Source organism: Malus domestica, chromosome 09 (genome assembly GCF_042453785.1).
Source record: "Malus domestica chromosome 09, GDT2T_hap1".
In the NCBI taxonomy this organism is placed as follows: domain Eukaryota; kingdom Viridiplantae; phylum Streptophyta; class Magnoliopsida; order Rosales; family Rosaceae; genus Malus; species Malus domestica.
Window position 1 is genome coordinate 16,522,486 of NC_091669.1, and position 24,369 is coordinate 16,546,854.

At 40.2% G+C, this 24,369-nt stretch overlaps 2 protein-coding genes across 2 annotated transcripts; one reads left to right on the forward strand and one right to left on the reverse strand.

Annotated features, from left to right (window-relative positions):
• Nucleotides 1-1,702: 1,702 nt before the first annotated feature.
• CWI (beta-fructofuranosidase, insoluble isoenzyme CWINV1-like) lies at nucleotides 1,703-5,691 on the reverse strand. Its single transcript, NM_001293981.1, is given in 7 exon segments — nucleotides 1,703-1,879; nucleotides 2,687-2,777; nucleotides 2,962-3,200; nucleotides 3,382-3,540; nucleotides 3,975-4,837; nucleotides 5,306-5,314; nucleotides 5,505-5,691. Coding segments are annotated over 7 exon segments (1,725 nt in total).
• Nucleotides 5,692-9,133: 3,442 nt separating this feature from the next.
• On the forward strand, nucleotides 9,134-9,868 carry LOC139187798 (uncharacterized). Its single transcript, XM_070804394.1, has one exon. It carries the CDS (start codon nucleotides 9,134-9,136, stop codon nucleotides 9,866-9,868), a length of 735 nt encoding a protein of 244 aa, XP_070660495.1.
• The last annotated feature ends 14,501 nt before the right edge of the window (nucleotides 9,869-24,369 follow it).

Consider the following 24,369-nt stretch of genomic DNA (forward strand, 5'->3'; position numbering starts at 1 on the left):
CCTGGGATTGTACCCTCAACAATGATTAAAGAGGGCACTGTTTGGGTTAATATTTGAACATTGGGCTGCAAGTGTGTGGAAGCCCAGATGTTCCAATTAGAAGAAAGACTTGCCCAAAGCCTAAGCATTAGGCCTAGAGACAAATTGGCACATTCCCATTAATGCATAAGCCATGTGCCTATGATTTAAATGTCAAGTGATGGGGACTAACTCACAATCAGCTAAAATGTAATTTTTAGTGGCAATACAAGTAAAAAGCTGATGACTCACTACCCTCCAAGTGCTTTCGGGCAAGAGCAAAGTCACTGCAATCAAGCTAATTCGCCTATAAAAGGAAAAAGAGGTCTTAGAGATAAGGACACTTAACCAATCAAACAAACAAACATACAAACTCTGCTCTCAGCCCAGATCTCAATCATTTTTCAGGATATCTCCCTCACAAGAGCTATCTTTTGTCTTGTTTAGAAGCTCTACTATCACCCATAGTGGTGTAGTATCGACCTTTGTGTAAACTCGTTTGCCATTCATCCCTTTCTAGCATAGAAACCTCTGTAAACTCAAAGAGAAATGACTACAAGAGGTTCAACCTTGCCAGACAAGGTGAAATCTTGCCCGAAGCTCTTTGTTTGCTTTCTGAATTTGTAGATCTATTACTTAATGCATTCTCCAGTATGTATTCAAGTCATATCCGCAAGTTTTCCAATTTTAAAAGTCTTATTTGTATCTGGATCTGATCAGTTTAATGGATATGCTTTCATTTAAAACCAATCAAGAACCAAACAAATGACTTAAGGGATCTGGACTCCCCTCATTCGAATATACAAGACTATGAACTGAAAGTCCTTGGTCACAAGGCAAGAAAAAGAACTTAATGTGGACTAAACCCATCCACGACAATCCTTTGATAACAAGAAGTCCGAGTAACTTGGGGTGCAAGTAATCGACTAAGCACAATCTTGTTCTACATCTGTTATACTGAGATAGTAGTGGTACGCCTAGCATTTAGTTTTGATTGCGAGCCTCAAGGCCTACACCTAAGGCCCCACAAAGGCACATTTCAAAACTAACTTTGTCCTCTTCTTGCAACATATCAGCAAGTAAGAGCCCGACTACACATCCAAAGTGCCAATCCCTTGGGGAGTTGTGCTGAGTGCCGAGGAGCCATCTTCGGAGAAATTTTCGCCTAAACACTATCTTTGAGAAAGAAACTTTTGCAAACTCTTGTGTACTGTGCCAAGATCTACAAGTGTACATACAATTTATGAAACATAGTCAGTTTTGTGGGAACTTAGTAGGGTAGATGTCATATGTTATATTTGGCCCCTTACATATAAGGAATAGTTATCATATTACCTTGCAAGTCTAACACGTATATAAAATGACTTGTTAATATATATATATATATATATATATTTATGCACAACGTGCCAAGCTGTGTGCTGGTAGGAAGCAAAAACCAAATGCTTTCAATATATATTTCAATCTTTATTCACCATTAGTCTTTTATAGAGACACACAATCGATCGAAATACATGATGGAAGTGATGCCAATCATATATATATATTGACACCATTATTTTATCTGAAGTGTTAATCGAAATCAATGATCTAAGATCACCAGAATCAACAATATTCTATGCTTTGAAGAAGATTAATTTTCTCCTCCTCCTCTCCTCTCCCGTAGTCTTTACTATTTCATATTTCAATTGATTTTTGCTGTTTTCAAGCTCCATGCACTCCCTGTGATTTTTACATCTTCTGTTCCATAATTGAAGGCATACAAGTGAGCATCATCGTCAATGGCCAATGTGGGATAAACCCTAGCTGTTATGCACGCCTTGCCTTCTCCACCAAAGCTCTCCACAATTGAGTGATCAATCTGATCAGAAAAAGGAGGAAAAATTCCAAGTACGTTAGGTCAAATGTTTCTTATCATGAAATGGGTAAAAAGAAAAGGATGAAGTGAAAAGGTATAGGCATCCATATCCAAAAAGAAGGAACCATAGATGGTATAAAGCTGGTCTATTGGCATATCTACAAGTGTAAAATGTGCAACGAATGAGTCATGCATGTCAAAGATTGTGGCGCATGCATACTTGCCCAAAGTAGCTAGAATCCCCATTTTGCATGTATACTAGTCCAATTTTAGGAGAAATTTTTAGTTGTGACGGGAACACGAGTGGTACACCACGTGTTTTTATGTAAGTGATGAGAAATTTTATTTTCTAAATTATTAACTTTTTAACACATATATCCCACAATTTATATAACGACACGTGATGTATCATCCTATGTGACGGTCATATTGAAAAATTTCTCTAATTTTAGAAAGAGTGTATGCATATAGGCGTATGAGTAATTTTTGATCATGAATGCAAGTACATGAGTCTCACAATGAGATCTGCAAAGCCAATGACCAGAAATCAGTTTTTCACCCTGATACGATACGATAAGATTGATCGTAGCATTTGACCTTTTCTTATGAACTGTTACCCATGAGGTGGTTCTAGATTCTCCAATGTGCTTGATTGAAATTTCTCATGGGGAAGACTTTTAAATTCAAATAAACTTTTCCATGAATGCAATGCGTATGGAGGTCCATGATCATATGGAAAGACATCGTTTTCAATAAAAAAAATGATATATATATATATATATATATATATATTAGTTTAAAGCAACTTACCAAATTTCTTAGCGACAGCTTCTCACGAAGAGGATCCACCTTTACAAAAGCTCCATAAGTGGTCTTATCATTATCCTTATTTAAGGAAGACCTACCGACCCATAACCAAAAAAAAAAAAACAAAACAAAACAAGTAGTTAACAATTTGAAGTATGGTTAGACAAAAACAAGCAGTTAGCAATCTGAAGTTTTTTTATTTTTTTTTTTTTGGGAAAACGTTAGCAATCTGAAGTTTGGTTAGACATTTGGTGGGGGAGAGAGAGAGAGAGAGAGACCGGCTTTGATCACTGCAGAGGAGCACCACATATTTGTTATTGGCTTTGAATATTCTATAGAACACTGCTGTGTATTCTTTCAAGTCCTTGGAAGCCAAAACATACAGCCCAAATGGTCCTAAACTACCTTTAACTGTGGCACTTTTTTGGCCACACAAAAGTTGGGGGTCCGTCCAACTAGGGTCAAGAACTTCTGCTTTCTTAAAATCACTTATCCCGAATGTAATCTCCACATCTGCCTGCAAAACGGTTGACAAAACAAAAGGAAAATACACCAAAATTAAAACGGTTGGTAGTAGACGTGGGCGGCTAGAACTAGAACGGATGTGCCTTCTATATGTATTTGAATTATTTTTCATCTAGTTTAAAGTAAAATATCGTTAATGTAAATTAAAAAACGTGGCAATATAAAATATTCACCTGTGCTGCAGTGACACCAACTACCTCACGCACCGATCCTCCCTTAAGCACAGTGCTTGGCAACTTGACCGTTTTTCCACGTAGCTTTTCAATTTCTTGTACTGGCCATTGCACCAACTGTTTCCCGGATTTGGCGAGCCATAGGGTTCTTGGAATTGCCTGCGAGAGTCAAAGTCAATGCAAATACAAGACCAATTTAGTTCACAAAAGCCAGCTGCTAATTGGAGACTATTTAAATACCAAATAGCAAAGAAATAGGACCACGATCTGGTTAGCCCAATGGTAAAGTACGAATCCAGAGCTTCTTTAAAAAAAAATTTGGAGGTTTCGGGTTCGAAACCCGTTGTTGGTGTGAAAGCTAAACTTGTGGCCAGAAAGATAATCGTGATTTGCCATCCGTTGTCTTCTTTTTATAAAAAAAAAATAGCAAAAAAAGAAATAGAAAATAACATTAATTATAACCGTTGGATCAAATTTTAAATGCCTGGATCATTTGATCCTTAGACTTAATTTTTGGAGATCCAAAGAGGATCTGGTATGATTTAGATTCATAATTTGACAGCATAAATATTTGTTTGGCAAAAGAACATTACCTGAAGTCCAGACCATCCCTTCTTGATATCACCCTCGACGCTCGACGATTCATTAATCCAACCCCACAATATCCTCCGATTCTTAGAACTGTCAAAGAAAGTTTTTGAAGCATAAAACTTTCCATAATCATATCTCAAGCCTGAGTCACTCTCCACTGAACCCTTATCCGGAATATATATATCCTTGTCAATGTTATAAGTCCCAATTGTGTAGTACTCATGTTTAGTGTTATCCAGGCTAGCCTTGAGCACATGTTTGACAGCAGGACCATTTTCTGATGAGTCAAGACCATTCTGGCCATGGATTGAAACTGGGAAAAAATCTGGACATTCCCACATTCCAGTTTTCTTGGCTGAGTGAAGGGGGTGTTTGGCCTTAACCCAATGAAGGAAATCTTTACTCCTGTATAGGATAGCTAATCCTCTTTGGTTCTGCTTGCTTCCAATGATCACTCTCCATCTCTTATCTGGGCCCAACCAAGCAGTTGTGGGGTCCCTAAATGAGCTTGCGTTGATATGGTTAGCTTGGGTGGGTGCCATTAGGGGATTTTGTGGGACCTTGACCCACTCCCTAAGAAATGGGTCTGAGAGGTTCTTGGGGAAGGCCAAATTCTGAACCTGCTGGTTTTGGGGGTTGATTCCGGTATACAAAATGACCGGTTTGCCACTCGGGAGGATGGTGGCGGAACCCGACCAACAGCCGTTGATATCGGACGGCTGCGATGGGAAGATGGCAGCATCATGTGGGGTCCAGTTAACAAGATCAGTTGATGTGGAATGAGCCCACACAATGTTCCCCCAAACCACACCTTTAGGGTTGTATTGATAGAAGAGATGGTAAATTCCCTTGTAAATCAATGGTCCTGCAGCAAGAGTAATAGACAAGGCCTTAGTACTTTTGAAATTCGAAAGTGCCGAAAAGCCTAAACCAAAAGAGGAACAAACAAAGTGTGGCTAAAAGAGCAAGAATACAAGAATAGACATTGCTAAACTGACAAGCTAGATTTAAATGTTTTAGATGAAACCATTATACTGACGGTTTTAAGTACTCTACAGACCAATGCAATACATTGATGCATCGCAACATTTTTGACAATACAAAAGCCACCAATCATGACTTTGACTCCCAGCTATATATGTATATAGGAGTTATATACATGTATATAAGCATATAGGTTCATGGAAAATGAACAAATTGTAAGATTAGTGACACATATGCTAATGACTCGATCCTGAAAGCCCATACACTAAACCCAGAAATGTAAGAGAAGAGTACTAATTGCACAAAATATTTTTTGAAGAAAATAGAACAATAGGAGAGACAAACTAACCATTAGGATCTGTGCAACCAAACAAGCCGATTTGTCCATTCCACAATTAGAACAAGTCAATGTCAAAAACGAGAAGCAAGAAAACAAATGTTAGAGTTATAAACAATAAAAATGACGGGTGATAGAAAAAGAATGAAAATATATGAACAAAAACTAGAATAAATTAATGAAGAAAATTAAAGGGGATATAAAAATATACCATTGATCCAGTTCTTGGGAGGTTGGAAATGATAACCAGTTCTGTAGGGTTCAGTATCTTGATGTGAGGAAGTTAGCTCGGAAGTTTGAAGGCTTCTGTAAACATGGTGGGAAGCTTCAAGCCGAAGAACAGCATGGCCTAGCCAAAGACAGAGAAAGCAGTAGAGAAAGAGAGAGGAGACAGACATGGTGGCTTTGTGTTTGTGAGGATGAGAAAATAAGGGAACACTCTCCGGTGTATTTATAGGAGTAGTCAAGGCTAAGGGTGGATGGTTAGATGTGAGATAAAGAACAAAAAGTCATTGCAGAGTGATGTCTCATCATAAGATCTGAAGGAGGAAAAGTAAACTTTAGGACAAGAAATTAGCAGCCTAGTTGATCTCTTCAAATAAAAAATTCAAAAGTAAAGGGTTGCATTTTCTTTCTTTCTTTTTATCCATTCTGGTTAGATGGTATTAGAAAGGGATATGTTATCCATACACCATTTTTTACTTCTCACATACTTCTTATTAATTTCTATTCGTTAATCTTCTTCAATTCATTCAATCTTACGGCCGAAAATAAAAAAGGTGTGAGAAAAGTAAAAATGAGTATGTGGATATCACACCTCTATTAGAAAAGGGTTTTCTCTACACCAAACAATTATACTTGCGTGTTCATTTTTTGTTTAATAATCTTCAAAAGTTATTCGGCTACAATATTATGTCTTATATGCAAAATTTAATGGTTGCAAACAAATATGAGATCTCTATATGCAAAATCAAGCTGCTAATAATTTTTAGAATCACTCAGTGGTAGACCTGTAAACGAGTCGGGTTTATTGGGTTTGGGTCGGATTCAACCCGACCCGTTAAGTTAACGGATCACCCGAACCCGACCCGTTAAGCTAACGGGTCACCCGTTTCACCCGTTAACAATTATTATTATTATTTTTTTTTGCATAAAGTTTATTTTTTGTTATTAAGATTTTACTAAAATTACTAAAATATCCTCAACTAACGGGTGCTAACGGGTGTTAACGGGTCCCAATGGGTCTAACGGGTTGACCCAAAGTGACCCGTTATTTAACGGGTTGTTAACGGGTTCACCCGTTAGCGACCCGACTCGACCCGTTAAGCATCCATCCAAATACAAATATTAACGGGTTGGGTCGGATCGGGTTAACGGGTTTGGTCCAAAATGACAGGCCTACTCAGTAGTACGAACCATGAAAAAATACTGTAAACTACTATTTATGGCACTATGAAAAACAAATTTGAACTTCCCATTTTTCTTTTTGGTAATCAAATCAAGAATAATGTTAAACAAACAAAAGATGACAAGATAAAAGAGTAAATTATAATTCACGTGATTAAAAGCATGTACTCATGCATTCGAGGTCTTATAAATATATAGAAGTGCCAAATGATGAAGATCTAAAGAACGCTTTATTTTTTTTTATTTTTTTTTGTTCTCCCAAAAAAAGAACGCATTTTAACACATTGAGACGACCCAGTCGATTTTGCAAGTGCTTTCAGTTCATGTCCCCTATATAGCTTCTAGCTTAATATTAAAAAACAGTCAACCATGCATAACATAATCATTCATTAACTTCAACTTGTTCTATCCCTTGTACATCACTCAAGATGCTGGTCTAAAACTTCGTGCCCGACTAAAAACAAATTGGTAATTAACTTATACGCTTGGCAGAGTTTTCTCAGATTTATATAAAATAATCAGTTCCAAAATTCCCTACCTCAATAACCTATCTCCAAGAGTGCCTCGAAAGGAGGAGTGCGGTGCTCCGTCGACGAGCGCGTCCTGTAGTTGAATCGTTGTCCGAGATCTGACCGGCTAGTCCCTCCTTCTCGAAGCTCTGGTTGCGAATCCGGGGACTTGGCTCGGCTGTCGTGATTGACTGGGGAACGGCGAGCAAAGTTGTTCCACTGGCGGCTCGAGGGCGGCCTGCCCAGGTGCGGAGATCTGGATCTGGTGGAGATCTGAGAGGAGATAAGGTACGGTGGCTGGTGCTTGTGGTGGTGGCCTCTGGGGGGTGAGTGGGGTGCGGTTCTTTTAACTGGCCATGGCTGGAGGAAGTCCGAATGAGGACTTAGAGGAGTTGGGGACACGATTTGGGATCAACCTCATCCTGTCTGAGAAAGAACTGGGAGGCGTGTGTATTGAGAGAAAGGATGTCGAAGGTGCTCTATTAGGGTTTCAGTATACCTTGATTGCAGAAGTCCTCACTGCTAAGGCGGTGAAAGGAGATGTGTTCGTTGACTGCTTCATGTCTCTCTGGCGTGGACGTGAGGGGGTCTCGATTAGGGAGATTGGAGATCGGAGATTTCTTGCTCGGTTTGCGGGGAAAAGGGATTTGCAATGGGTGGTTGAGGCGGACATGCCTTGGATGTTCAAAAATGACCTTGTATTGGTGGCGGATCGAACGGAGAAGGGGCTGAACCGATGGACCCCTCTCTTCCTGGGTGTGCTCTGGGTCCAGCTGCATAACGTCCCGGTGCTCAGTATGACCCAAGCGGTAGCTGAAACAATAGGTAGTTTGATGGGTGAGGTTCGATTGGTGGACAAAACTGGGAGCCGTGACTGCATTGGAAGATTCCTCCGGGTGAAAATTGGCTTCAATGTTCGCGAACCCTTAATGCGAGGGACCTTTGTGACCTTTCCCAATGAAGGCAAGATCTGGATTGATTTCAAGTATGAATCACTTCCTAATAACTGTCTCATTTGTGGAAAGCTGGGACACCCTACTAGGATCTGCAAGGAAGCTTTGGATGAAAGTACAGACCAAAGAGATGGCACCAAGACGAGGAATGAGGTACTTGCATTCCGTGGGTTAGATGCGGTGTCGGACCTGAGAGGTAATCCTCTGGGAGCTGGATCCAGGAGCAGGGCATCCTCTGGGTCAAATGGTGGACGGAGTGGATCGGAGCGGTGGAACGAAGAACTGGGTGGTAGTAGACGCTCCGGACGGTCTTCTACGGCGTCAGGAATGGGATGTCAACCCCCGAAAGCGGCTAGCAGATCTCAGAACGGTAGTGAGTGCACCGCGCCGTTGGAGGAGGAGGTTATTGACACTGCAACATCACCAAGCAAGCCTAGGTGGTCGTCTAACAAAATGGGATACAGAGACAACGTGCTTGCGGGGAAAATCTGACGTCAACGGCTAGCTGAAGAAGAGGCGAGGTCAGCAAGAGAACTGGCTTTCGATGCAGGCTTAATTGGGCCGGAGGGTGCGGTGGCAGCGGGAGCGGAACACGTGGTACTTAACGACCATTACGAGCAGGAGGGACGGGTGGATTCGGTAAGTACGACTCTGAATGGAGGCTCTTCTTTCGATCTTAACCTTGTGCCTGGCGTCGGTGAGGATGGGGACAGTGTGAATGCTAGACGGGGGGAAGCTAGTGATGGTTGGGGGTGCGGGAGTGGATGTGATTTGGCTAAAGATGATGATCTTTTTGAGCTGGAAGCTATCATTGAAGCCGTGATGAACGAGAATAAAGGAAAAAAGAGAAGTGCCCGAGAGGTGGAGTATGATGAGGTTAACCTCTGTGTGGAACCTAAAAGATCCAAGCTAAGTAGGAAGACATATGTTGAGGCGGAGGAGACCAGCCGTGAGGGGTCTCCCAGGTCCAAATGAGGCTACTTACTTGGAACTGTCAGGGTATCGGGGGTGACCTGACAGTTGACAATCTACTGGAGCAGAATCGGCTCCACACCCTTGACATTATGGTTTTGCTGGAAACCAAAAATAAAAGCAGTCGGTATGGGTATCTCAAGAAACGTTTGGATTTGGAGTACATGCACGCAGTGGAACCTAGGGGCATTAGGGGAGGCCTCTGTGTCTTCTGGCAGGATGCTTCCCAGGTTACTCTGGTGAAGTCTGAGGACTTTGTTATTGAAGTTAAAATTTGGGATGAGCACAAGAAGTGTCACTGGTATTTGTTTGCAATCTATGCTAGTACTGATGAGAAAAAACGGCGGGATCAATGGGGGTATTTGAGCAGGCGGCTTGGAAACAATAGGGGAAAAACTCTTCTCATCGGGGACTTTAATGACATTCTGTGTAATGATGAGAAAGAGGGGGGCAACTACAGACCGACGGCTAGTATGCGAGACTTTCGAGAGTTTGTGGCTCAAAATGAGCTCATGGACCTGGGTTTTGTTGGCTATCCGTTTACGTGGCGGAACAACCAGGAGGCGAAGCCTATTCAGCAGCGCCTGGACAGGGGATTGGCCACTATGGGATGGCAGGACCTTTACCCTGAGAACACAATCAGGCATGTGGTACTGGAAGGGTCTGACCATGCTCTGTTATTTTTCTCCCACGGAGAAAGTGAAAGCATGGAAGGGGAGAAAATTCTCTTATGATGCACGATGGAGCAAAATGGAGGAGTGTCGGCAATTGGTGGTAGAGGAATGGAGAGATAAACATGGGGGGTCACACGCTTTTCGCTTTTGTGAAAAACTGAAAGCCCTAAGGCACAAGCTCAAGGATTGGTATCGGGGGAGAGGAATGAACTCGAAGAAAGTCATCGGGCAGCTGAAAAAGGAGATTCGAGCGGCTTATATGTCTACTGAATTTACCTCGGAGGTGGTTAAGATGAAGGAGAGAGAGCTCTGGGCCGCCCATCGAAATGAAGAATCTTACTAGAGAATGAAGTCGCGTACCCAATGGTTAAAGGAAGGTGATAAAAATTCTAAGTTCTTCCATGCTCAAACTCTCAAAAGAAGGAGGTTCAACCAAATCAAGGGGTTGGAGGATTTGAATGGAGTGTGGCAGGAGGATGAAGCAACGATATCTTCAATTGCTATCTCTTATTTTGCGGTGTTATTTAAGTCGAGCAGCCCTGGGCAAATCGATGAGATTGGGGAATGCCTGGCACCACGTGTGTCTGCTGAGGACAACCTTGCCTTGACGGCAGCGGTGACAGAGGAGGAAATCAAAACGGTTGTCTTCCAAATCCCTCCAATTAGGGCCCCTGGTCCGGACGGGTACTCTGGATGCTTTTACCAGGATCATTGGGATACTGTGGGCAAGGATGTGATCAAGATAGTCAAAGCCTTCTGGCATTCGGGTACTATTCTGAGGAAACTTAATCATACTAACCTTGTGCTTATCCCTAAGGTCAAGTGCCCGAAGAACATGACGCAATACCGGCCTATTGCACTATGCAATGTAATCTACAAAGCCATTGCCAAGGTTCTCACTAACCGGCTAAAGATGGTGATGCCAAAGGTGATTTGTGACAACCAATCTGCCTTTGTGGCGGGGAAACAAATTCAGGACATCATTTTGGTGGTGCACGAGCTACTACACTCACTGCTTCATCAAAAAAAAGGTGACCAGACTGGCATGGCTATTAAGCTCGACATGGCTAAGGCGTACGACCGCGTGGAGTAGGTGTTCCTCTTATCCATGATGGCGAAATTGGGGTTCGCTCCCCTATTTTGCAACTGGATCAAGGAGTGCATTTCCACGGCCTCTTTCAGCATCCTAGTAAACGGGAACTCGACTGGGCTTGTCCTGCCGGAGCGTGGGCTGCGACAAGGCGACCCCATATCTCCCTATTTCTTCTTGCTCTGTACAGATGGTCTTTCCATGCTCATCAGGAGAGGGATGGAGCGGGGTGCCCTCTACGAGTTCAGTGTGTCGGCAAACGGGACCCCGATCTCGCATATGTTTTTTGCGAATGACTCGGTGTTATTCGGTCATGCAAGTGTGGAGGAGGCGAGAGGCATCGTAGAGGTGCTGCGAACATATGCCCGAGGCTCTGGCCAAGCTGTTAATCTGTCCAAAAGCTCGATTTTCTTCGGCTCGAAGACCTCGAACAGGGTGAGGAGAAAGATTGGCCGGACTATGGGAATCCAATGCAAGTCTGGTTTTGGTAGGTATTTTGGGCTGCAATCTGATTTTGGCCACTCTAAAAGAGTGGTTTTTGAAGAGGTGTGGGACAGGCTTGAATCCTGGCTGGCGAGTTGGGCTGAGCAATTTCTATCCCAAGCAGGAAAGGAAGTCTTTGTCAAGGCAGTAGCCATGGCGATGCCAAGCTATGCCATGAGCTGTTTTAAACTTCCCATTGGGGTATGTAGAGACCTGGAGAAAGCTATCCGGAATTTCTGGTAGAGAGGGAGCGAGCAGAGAAAAGGGGTCCACTGGATTTCATGGGAGCGGTTAATGAAGCAAAAACGAGTCGGCGGGCTGGGCTTTAGGGATATCCAGTGTTTTAACCTGGCGTTCCTTGCCAAGATTGGGTGGCGGCTGATCCAGAATCCGGGGTCGTTGCTTGCTACTGTTCTGAAAGAAAAATATTATCCTGGGAAGAGCTTTACTGAGGCGGGAAAGGGTAGGAACACGTCGTGGGGTTGGAAGGGCATCTTTGATGCCCGGAAGGTGCTCCTACATGGCCTGCGGTGGCGGGTCGGGGACGGGGCATGCATTAACATTAGGGAGGACCCGTGGGTTCCTAGGCCCTCTACGTTTAAAGTTATGCCTTTAGTAAGCTTGCATGCTACTAGGGTAAGTGAGTTAATTGATTCGGGGTCCAGCTCTTGGAAACGTGATCTGATCCTGGCAAGCTTTCACCAGGACGATGTGAGACTAATCTTAAGCATCCCCTTAAGCAAGACTGGGTGCCGGGACCGGATGGTGTGGCACCACAACGCGAATGGGGTTTATTCGGTGCGATCGGGGTATGGAGTGGCTATGAACCTCATGGAAAACGGTGCTCTGGGGAAGAAAGGCTGTGGGTCTGCTAGCGACAAGCCAAAGAACTGCTCTGCTTGGAACCTAATCTGGAAGTTGAAGGTACCAAACAAAATTAAAATTTTTATCTGGCGATGTTGTAACAATGCTCTGGCTGTTCGACGTAACCTGAAGCGGAGACATATGAGAGTGGACAACGTCTGTGGAGTTTGTGGTGCTATGGATGAGACGGAAGCTCATCTATTCTTCCGATGCCACCTTAGCCACCTGTTCTGGTTCTCCTCTTCGCTTCAGTTGAATTCCTTTGCGCTGGCAGGGGCAGACTTCCTATCTAGCTGGGAGTTGTTTGGACTCGGGTTAAGGGGAGGGACAACGCGGAGGAGATTATGCAGGAGTTTTCCTTTGGGTTATGGAGACTGTGGAAAAACAAGAACGATGTGGTTTTTAATGGGGTGCATCGGCATCCCTTGGAGCTTTTGGAGGCTTGGAGCAGGAACATCTCTGAATACAGAGATGCTATGCTCAGCGAGCCTGCGGGAAAGCAGCCTGGGTGTCGATCGAAGATTGCTTCCTTGGACCGTGGGGCTTGTAGATGGGAGAAGCCGGCGTTCGGGATCCTTAAGGTCAACACTGACGCCTCGTGGTGCAAGAACACCCTCCGCACGGGGGTAGGCTGGGTCTGCCGTGACTTTGCTGGATTACTTCACGGTGCTGGGGGCTCTGGCGTTGCGCTGTGTCACTCCGCGGCTGCTGGGGAAGCTGCTGCAATCAGGACCGCCCTCTTGGCCTGTATTGACTATGGGTATGATAATGTTGTTATTGAATCTGATGCCAAAGTGATTATTCAGATGATTAGGCATGAAATGGATCATGATTTCAGTCTTGAATGTATTCTTGGTGATATTGAGGTTCTAGCGCGTAGGTTGAGGTCAGTTTCGTTCTCGTACGTGGCTAGGGAGGGCAATGCTGCTGCTCACTCGGTTGCTAAGTTTGTTTTCAAGGAGGGTCGTGAATATGGGTGGGACTGTATTGGGCCTGAATTTTTGTTTAATATCCTAGCCCAGGATGTAAACCTTTCTATTCATATCTAATATATTTCTATCTTCGGGAAAAAAAAAAATAACCTATCTCCAACCCTTTGAATTAACATTTAAAATTTCTAATTCAGAAATAATTTTTCCACTCAAACTTTTTCAGGTTAAATTTTTAGCTCGATATTATTAAAAATGAATTTAGAATAATTTTTTTTCATAAAGTAACTTTTTAAAAAAGAAAAATTATGTAGACTATTCTAATTTAATTTTATGAATGTTTTAACATAAAAATATTTAAATTCTGATAATTATTGAAAAGCCACTAAACTGATACCATGAATCTCGTAGAACACTATGAAAGAATATGAAACACATGAAAGAATTTTTTTTATAATTATTTTAGCCGTTAGATTTAAATTTGAACTTTTTTTACTGTTGGATTTAATTATATTAGATTTTAGCCGTTGAATTCAATGAATTTATAAATATAAAACAAAATAAAAATACACATATATTGACACACCCCGACCCGGAATGTCCATTAGGACTCCGAATCAAGCTGTGCTGGCCGACACCTGGAAGGTAACAAAGCCATAAAGTGTGATAGTGTGGAAAATTGTGAATAAATTTAAACCTAAGAGTGCCTAAATACTAGAGTGCACTGGTGAATGGGAATGAACCCACTTCACACGTGATGTTAGAGTATAAGCAAGTACAGAAAAATGATATAAGAATTATACTCTCGAAATAGTCTCCGATACTAAGAATCGCCGCGAGTCTTTGGTGATAATAAAACTCAGCTAATAATATCTGGAGGGTGAAAACAAGACAAAGGTTAGTGGCCATGTAAGTAAATTACTAATAGAAAACATATAATACAATTAATCCCTCGTTACAACACCTGTATAATTTCCAGAGAAATCATAATGTACCACCACACAACATCTCAACAATAATATCAAATAATCATGCGATTAATATCTCATAATAGTACGCAAGTCGGAGTCAACTCTAGTGATCTATACGACATATTCATATCTCATCACATATCTCATCAATCATGGCTGACATATAAGTCGGAGTCACCTCTAGTGACCTTTACGACATTTTCATATCTCATCACATATCTCATCAATCATGGCTAGCATATAAGTCGGCGTCACCTCTAGTGACCTGTGCGACATTTTCACATCTCATCACATATATCATTAATCATGGCTAGCATATAAGTCAGAGTCACCTCTAGTGACCTGTATGACATATTCATATCTCATCACATATCTCATCAATCATGGCTAGCGTATAAGTCGGAGTCACCTCTAGTGACATGTACGACATATTCATATCTCATCACATATCTCATCAATCATGGCTAGCATATAAGTCGTAGTTCACAATAATCATTTATAGTAATACGCATATGGATAGATCACGATGAAATCTAACACAACCATTTCATAGTATTTTATAACATATAAATTTATATATATGTCATGGCATAAGTTTCTCAGTTTTATTTAAAAGCATTTATAGAATTATCAATCATGAAACATAAGATGAGCAAGGAAAGATCCACTCACCTGGAGTTCGTGCTACAACTTCCTAGCACAACCATCAGAATGTCCCGAGCGATCGGCGCCAGCTTGGAGTCCAAATGGTGGTCGGAAAATGGTTTGAAAGACGGCTATCCGCGGGAAACTGGTAACTCGCCGGAATTTCTAGGCAACCTTACACGATGGCTATCTCGCCGTGATTTGGTCGAAAAACACCTCGAAAGTGGCGGAGATCGTCGGAAACTGTGACCCAGGCCAAATAGGCCGGGAAGAGCTTCAATTTTGTTAAAACCCGTCGGTAACCCTATACTTGGGTGAACTTCGATTCTTTTTCCTCGGTGCTCTAACGTGGTCAAGGCTGGTCGTGATTTTCTCCTGGGATGATGGGCTACAAAGCCCAAGTGGTGTTGTCGGCCATTGCTTTGCTGATTCGCCGGAAAAATGAAAAGGGTGGCCGGAACACCATTGGTTTTCATTGGTTTTTGTGGCCTCGAACCGCCACGTACAGGGGTTAACCAAGGTGGTTCTTGGGTGGGTTTTGTAGAGGGGAATGAGAGTTTCAAGATGGTGGTGATGGCTTTGAAAAAATCCGCCGGAGTTGGCCGGAATTAGCCCTGGAAAATGGGTGGTCGTGAGCAGAAAAACCCACGGGAAAGCTCCAGCTTTCCCTTTTTTTTTTTTTTCTTTTTTTGATTGGCTGGAGGCTTTGTCCTCCTTTTATGTAATTGGTTCCCTTTTCTCTTTGCTTAAAGGCTGATTGGTTAGTCTTCCCACAAGGTGGGAGTTCAAATAATTTAACTACCTTTAAATAACTAACTTAAAACGTCCGTAACTATACCATTATAATTCGGACTCGCAAATGGCTTTCGCCTATGCGTTCGTAGTGACGAGTACTACGAGGAAATGCTAAAAGAATAAGTCATACATCACTCTAACCGATGATCCACGAAAGTCAAAGTCCTTGCCTCTAGGGAATTTTTGTAAATTCACACTTCTAAAATTAATAAAAACGTAAAATTTGGGACAGGCTGTCACAATCTACCCACCTTAAAGAATTTCGTCCCCGAAATTTAAAATCATTGCTATACCACGCTCGAAGATAGGAGTATAAGACATATATACGTAAAGCAGAATTCAAAATAGAACGTTTGTGCAAAAGTGAAAATGACATCCCGACGTGGTCAGAACGTAATTATTCCTCTTTCATGTTTCCAAGCTCATACTATCTTCCTTCCTCTTTAAATTGTTTCAAGATGTAATCATGGTTCAAATAAATTAGTGAGCTGCACATCCAGAGTATTATTGACACTTCGCCAACCAAGAAAGAGAAATTCACATTTTACAACCCTAATGGTCAACGAAATTAATTCTTACCAACCACATAGCTAAACGAACATTTTTGTCATCAGTTTTATTTGCAACATCACTTTCCAACAATGACCACTCATGACCCATGGCAACCAAAACAACATATTAATGATTATACCCTTTTTCCATAACTCATTTCCATAATCATAAAATTTCACGTCTCACACACTGAAAGTTTGCTTCTATTAAACGAACCCAAAATTTCGTTTCATAATCTTTATTCATATCCACCAATAATAAATGGAGAAAACTTCGTGGTCTACCCACGATTTTAAATTATAATAACCAAATCATAACCTCAGTTTAGGATTCCATTCTCACTCGATAAAATCTCATTCATACTATTTGGAAAGTACATTGTAATTATTGGTAAAGCCACTTCCCATTACTTTTAGCCACACGAATACCAGAAATTATGGTCATAACGATATTGGCACAATCAAATATCAGATTTCAAGCCGTGACTATCGTGGTTAACAAAATACTAGAATTTCACGCCATAATTCATTGATGGCAAACCAAATCAATCAATTTTATATTCGTAAACTTTTCTTGTCAATTATCCTCATCAAGTGCAAAAACTCACGAGAAAACGTTTATATTAAGTAAATTCAAGATCTCATTCCATATTTTCATTCAATAAATTGTAATGACTTTAATGAACACCAAATTTCCAACCACAATTATCATTTGCCAACACATTTTATATTTCTAGCCTCACCTATCATTGTCAACACCATGATTCCATCACTATTTCTTAATAGGTTAAAGATAACTCCAAATCGATACTCGTATAAATAAAACAATGTAGTAAGAAATATTTGCACGACACAAATCAAAGCTCAAACGAAAATGGATCTCGCCAAACATTCGTCATGTCATGAATTCCGCTAATGAGTTCAAACCATAGCTAGCTCGCAAATCTTGTCGAAAAATGAGCGGTCTTGCCCACTTGTTTAGTGAATCTAGCAATTCGACCATTGACATTTAAACCTGCAGCCCGTAATACCGATAACTTATCGTCATCTCAACAACTAGTGAGAGGTCCCCGAGGATACCAAAATATCAATTTGTTCCTCCTGTGCGAATATGCATAAATTGTCTGACTCATAACTCGACCACGATACCATACTATCCTAAGGTGCACCAATTCGGCTGCTAATAGTGTTTTGGCGTTCACATTCCCACAACTCAAAGTTATTTAGGATTCTTTTCGGTAAGTCTGGTAAACTCATAATAAGAATATATTTCAATGGTTCATGCTAGTATCGATATGAAGGTGGCGCAAACATCCGCCAAGTCAATCTATCATGAATTCCTCACTAACCGAGCGAGAAACCATGTCGCGGAGGTTAAAAGAATACTCAAGAATTTGAGGGTCAAAACAAGTTCATGAAATCTAGAGTACAAGATATCTGAACTAAATGTACAATTTTCATGTCTAAGTGGTCTTCCTGGAAAGTTTGTCCCTATCCAAAATGATATGGGAAATAGGCCGATGACCCTAAATCAACCCAATTACCTTTAATACCAGGAGGTAAAACTAGGGGTATAAATATAACAGGGGCAGACTAGAATATCAAAGAATCAAACAACCAATGAATTATGCCAAAAGACTAAACAACTCCATTGTTATCTTAGGCCAAAAGTAACGGGGTCAAATTTAAGAATGAGCTAACAAGGTTCTTGATGATCAAATAGTAACATCATAAAAGTATTAACTACTAGGGACCAAAAGTAATTTCCCAAAATGTTCTTCCCCCGAGTGCTACCACATTAGCACTACCTTACCACATGCGACACTTCTAGAGTCTTAACAAAAGTAGACTTCGCAAGAATTATATTAAGTGATATTCAAACAATACTACCAAGAAATCAAAACTAGCTGAGATTTCCAATTTTAAAAGAATCAATTCTAACAGCGAAAGAATGATGATGGAATTGGTCGGTAAAATCTTCGGTGATACACGGTTATCAATACATTAACTTAGGCCATCAACTTGCCTCAAATCTACACCTTTCCTCCACAAATAAAATTTTCGTTTTAATTCTAAGGGCATTGTCAAAATGATTTTCTAAAACGTCGTCAAGAACACAAAACTTCCCAAAACTGAACAAAAGCTAACATATTTTTCCGTATTCGACGAGGTGGCAAGATTCGAACATTAAACACAAAACCAAGAATGCTCCCATCATGCATGTGATGAACACAATACTGCCAAACTTATGCTCTGATACCAAACTGACACACCCCAACCCGAAATGTCCACTAGGACTCCTAATCAAGCTATGTTGGCCGACACATGGAATGTGACGAAGCCATAAAGTGTGATGGTGTGGAAAATTGTGAATAAATTTAAACCTAAGAGTGCCTAAATACTAGAGTGCACTGGTGAGCGGGAATGAACCCACTTCACACGTAATGTTAGCGCATAAGCAAGTACAGAAAAATGATATAAGAATCGTACCCTTGAAATAGTCTTCGATACTAAGAATCGCTGCGAGTCTTTGGTGATAATAAAACTCGGCTAATAATACCTGGAGGGTGAAGACAAGACAAAGGTAAGTGGCCATGTAAGTAAATTACTAATAGAAAACATATAACACAATTAATCCCTCGTTACAAAGCCTGTATAATTTCCAGAGAAATCATAATGTACCACCACACAGCATCTCAACAATAATATCAAATAATCATGTGATTAATATCTCATAATAGTACGTAAGTCGGAGTCACCTCTAGTGAGCTGTACAACATATTGATATCTCATCACATATCTCATCAATTATGGCTAGCATATAAGTTGGAGTCACCTTTAGTGACCTATACGACATATTCATATCTCATCACATATCTAATCAATCATGGCTAGCATATAAGTTGGAGTCACCACTAGTGACCTATACGACATATTCATATATCATCACATATCTCATCAATTATAGCTAATACCGTATACTTGAATTTACTTAAACTTACCTGAACTTACCTGAATGTCCTACGCTCACCTTTGCACTTCAGAGCGTTCACAGCAACACAATTATATATAATGCATCATATACCAATTCATATACGAACTATAAACTTATATGCATGACATTCAAGGCATAATCTCATTTAAACATATTTCTAGGAAAATATCAAGTGTATACATATATACTTAAAACCAAAAGCCCACACATATTGCTCAATTCCTTAAACAGGGCTATGGTCTCGGTTATTTAATCTCATTTCTTATATGGTTGCATCTAACGTCTCGTTAGACTACCTACATACCCTAAACAAGGATCAAAACATTTGTAGTTAGGTGAACTTCGATTCTTTTTCTGGGCAACCTTACACGATGGCTATCTCATCATGATTTGGCCGGAAAATGCCTCGAAAGTGATGGAGATTGCTGGAAACTGTGACCCAGGCCAAATAGGCTAGGAAGAGCTTCAATTTTGTTAAAACCCGTCGGTAACCCTATACTTGGGTGAACTTCGATTCTTTTTCCTTGGTGCTCCAACATGGTCAAGGCTGGTCGTGATTTTCTCCTGGGATGATGGGCTAGAAAGCCCAAGTGGTGATGTTGGCCATTGTTTTGCCGATTCGCCGAAAAAATGAAAAGGGTGGCCGGAACACCATTGGTTTTCATCGATTTTTGTGGCCTCAAACCGCCACGTACAAGGGTTAACCAAGGTGGTTCTTGGGTGGGTTTTGTAGAGGGGAATGAGAGCTTCAAGATGGTGGTGGTGGCTTCAAAAAACTCCGCCGGAGTTGGCCGAAATCAGCCTTGGGAAATGGATGGTCGTGAGCGAAAAAACCCACGGGAAAGCTCCAACTTTCCTTTTTTTTTTGTTCTTTTTCTGATTGGCTAGAGGCTTTGTCCTCCTTTATGTGATTAGTTCCCTTTTCTCTTTTCTTAAAGGCTGATTGGTTAGTCTTCCCACAAGGTGGGAGTTCAAATAATTTAACTACCTTTAAATAACCAACTTCAAACATCTGTAACTATACCGTTATAATTTGGACTCGCAAACGGCTTTCGCCTATGAGTTCGTAGTGATGAGTACTACGAGGAAATGCTAAAAGAATAAGTCATACGTCACTCTAACCGATGATCCGTGAAAGTCAAAGCTCTTGCCTATAGGGCATTTTCGTAAATTCACACTTCTAAAATTAATAAAAACGTAAAATTTGGGACGGGCTGTCACATATATGGTGGGCCTAACCCAGGGGAGAATTCTGGCCTAAATTAAAATGAGTTTTGGTTTAAAACTCACATTGGCCCAAGGGTTGGAGCAAGTTGGGGTAGTTTAGAACCTAAAATTTGAGTTTTACCACAAGGTTGAAGTAGGTCTTATGTGAGCTTGAATTGTTATGTACTATGATTGCATTGATCACAAATAATTGGTTTTTGGGTTAAATTGTCATGAAATTAGGGTCAATGTATAATTTGCCTTTTATTGTAGGAGTTTATTTAAGTGTTTTGCTTGTTTGTGCCCATGTGGCAGTTACTCATGTGGAATGCTAGCTAGTGTTTTAAAGCCTCATTCTCTCTTGTAACAGTCAGATTTGAAAAACAATAATATTTTACCTAAATTGCGATGTTGCATCTCCTTATTCACCTCATCTTTATAGATGAATTGCAGTAAGGTTAAAGTCAAATTGACTTCACAGTGGATGTAACTCAGTTTTAAGGGGTGAACCACTTAAATCTTAATTCTATTTCATTCTAGTTTTTATCCCAAGCCCACCAAGGGCTAATTACCTTAATTTTTTAACCTGCAAGTTTTGAGCGTAAATAGTTGCAGATGCTCTTTCTAGAATACAAGGAGGCATTCATTCTTACTGAAAACTTCTTGTTCTACGATGGAATGTGCAACAATTTCTTACCCCTATTTTGGGTGGATGGATAAATTGAGAAGGTACAATGAAGTAAATGAGTAGGTTGCAGAAAAAGAAAAAAAACTTAAAGAAGTCTTTGATAGTACTAATAAGGGAGTAAAAGTTCTACACTTGCCAAGTATTATGTTGACGATGAGTTTTGTATGATAAGAAAATGATTATACTAAGTTCATTATCATAATGGAGACAAAAGATCATAAAGGACTACCCAATTATTAAGAAGGTATGGACTACTATTAGTATAGACTTCACAGTAGAACTGCCCAATTGTAAGGGAAGAATTGTCATCATGGTGGTAATAGATTGTCCAAGTATGCACATTTTATAGCTTTTTCACACCCTTACATTGCGGCAAATGTGACTCAAATGTTTATCGAGAAGGTTTTCAAACTCCATGGAGTGCCAAGTTCATTTGTTAGTGACAGAGACCCTGTGTTTATTAGTGCATTCTGGAAAGAATTTTTCAAGTTACAGGGTTTAGATTGTGTATGAGCTTTGGTTACCATCCTCAATGATGACCAAACTGAAGTCATGAATAGATGTCTGGAAACATACCTAAGGTGCTTTGTGGGAAGACAGCCTAAGAGACTGGTGCAATGGCTACCTTGGGTTGAGTGATGCTTCAGTACTTCTTACCACACATCCTCAAGGTTTACTAATTTTGAGCTTGTGTATGGATATTCACCACCATACATTGCACCATGTGAAATGGGAAATGCAAGAGTTGATTATTTGGAACAAACCTTGGTGGAAATGGATAGAATTTTAGCTGTTCTTAAGTACAATCTGGAATTGGCTCAAAATAGGATGAAACTGCAAGCTGACAAGAAGAGGATCGAGAAGCATTTTGAAGTGGGTGATATGGTAGATTTGAGATTGGTTCCTAATCAATTACAGTTATTGGCTTCTCATAGCTATAAGAAATTGCAGCCTAAATTCTATGGTCCATATAAAATCATAGAGAAGATTGGTGTCGTGGCCTACTGTGAAGTCTAGTTTTATTGTTTGGCTTCCCTTATCAAATGTTGTAAATTGTATTTAGGGTTGAAATGCTACTTTTGGGATCATGTTGCTGGAAATATCACTTCAAAAGCTTAACTTCTTTTATCAAATGTTTGTTCATACATATTTATTTCATGCTATTATTTCCAGTACATTCTGTCTGGTTGTTCTGTCTCGTCAAAACTTTTCGCTACTTTCACATGAGTTAGGCACACTTTAAGACAACCCACATGGGCCATCTGACAACTTTTCCCGAAAATGGTTTTTCCACCCTAGATCTTTCTAGATTACTTTTGCACATGACACGTGGCTTTTTTTTTGTCCCCTTTCTTGTCTAAAACAAAGCCCACTATAAAAGCTTCATCTAGGGTTTCATTTTCAGTAGGCTGGGAGATTTATATTTTCTGATAAGGGTTGTTTTCAACTGTGAGCTGCCCCTTTTTTCTTACTTGAAAACCCTAGCCGCAAAATCACACTCAAGCACTAAATACCCACACCCATGCATATTAGGGTAGCATTGTTTTTGTGATTTTGGTCTTTGTTTTAGGTCAAGCTTTTCTAGTTTCAAATCTTTGAGCTGACATTTTTTGGATTCACGTTAGTTTCATATTTCAAGTGTTTGACTAGTGAAATTGACTAGACATCAAATCCTGGTTTGCATCAACTTCATCATAAACTCATTTGCATAAGTTAATTTGATTTTGGTGCCACAAGGTGAAGAGCTCAGGATGAGCTGCCACATTGTGAAGATCGAAGGAATCGATCTCGTGAAAGGCAAGGTTGCACAAAGGTACAAGCTGCTCCATAGATTAGGATCTAGGAATTGAGTTTGTGTGGTTACTTTGTAAGAATCTTGATTTCGATTGGACTCAGTGGAGATTCCCTGGTTTTTTTACCCAAAGGTGGGTTTTTCCGACCGAAAATATCCCGTGCAACTTATCGCTTTTCTAGTTTACTTATCTTCTATTTGCTTGTGATATATGTTCATCATTATTTGCAAAGAGATAAGTCCATGCAACTGAACTGCTTAGAGTTAAAATGTGCACTAAACTGGATCTTAGTTAACTAGGAACATTTTAGTAAACTGAGTTTTACTTTGACTACTTTCGTTATGAGTAAACTAGCATATCTGATCTTAATTGATTAGTGTTGTTGACTAGTCAGACAAGCACGTATATAGATTTTAAATTGCAGGTTATTCCACTTGGTACCAATTTTACCTACAAACTCAAACTACCATAAGAGACCAAAATCCATCTTGTCTTTCATGTGAGTTGCCTCAAGAAACAATTAGAAGTTAGTGTGGTTCCAAATTTGATCTTGCCTCGAGTGATAGATGATTGATTGATACATGAAGCCCCTCTAGCAATCCTTGCTAGAAGAATGTAAAAGAAGGGAAGTGCAGTTGGTGTTCAACTTCTAGTGCAGTGGAATGGACAAGAAGCAACATATGCTACTAGGTAGCATTTTGATGAGTATAAAGCTAGATTTCCAAATTTTTTAGTTTGAACCTTGTGGACAAGGTTGTTTCAGGGGGAAGTATTCTTATGTACTATGATTGCCTTATTCACAAGTAATTGGCTTTGGAGTTAAATTGTAATGAAATTGGGGTCAATTTGTAATTTGCTTTTATTGTAGGCGTTTGTTCAACTGTTTTGTTTGTTTGTGCCCATGTTGCAGTCACACATGTGGAATGTTGGCTAGTTTTAGAGCAACTCTACCCCTAAAAGTTCTCCGGGGCTATAGGTGACCTAATTGCCAAAGTAAGCCATAACTGTCCAAATGTATCTCCACTCCTAAAATGAATAGCTCAGACTATTGGTATTAAAATATTGTTATTATTTTTATAAAATAATAAAAGAATTTTATTATAAAAATAATAATATTTTATTTTTAATTTTCGATAATAGTAATAGATTGTTAGAGAGTATTTAAAAATATTGAAATGTGTTGTATGATGGAAAAACATGGTTAAGTATTTATAGAAAAAAGTCACTTAGTACTACGGCTTGGTGATATTCTTTTTTACTTGGAAATGAGAGATCTTAGGTTCAAACTCGTGGATAGTGAATTCGATACCAAATTAGGCTGCCTATTATGTGACTTTGCTAAATTCTCCCTCTCCTTAATGTAAAAATATCGATGTACTTAGAAAGCGCAAAGAAAAAATGTTGGGTCTGACGCCACCATGACGTTAGGAGATTGAGATGGGCTGGAGCTACTCTTATAAAGCAAAACTCTTTCTTCAGTTTTGAAAACTAAAAATATTTTACCCAAAATTGCTCTGTTGCATCTCCTTCTTCCTCTTCATTCTTCGTATA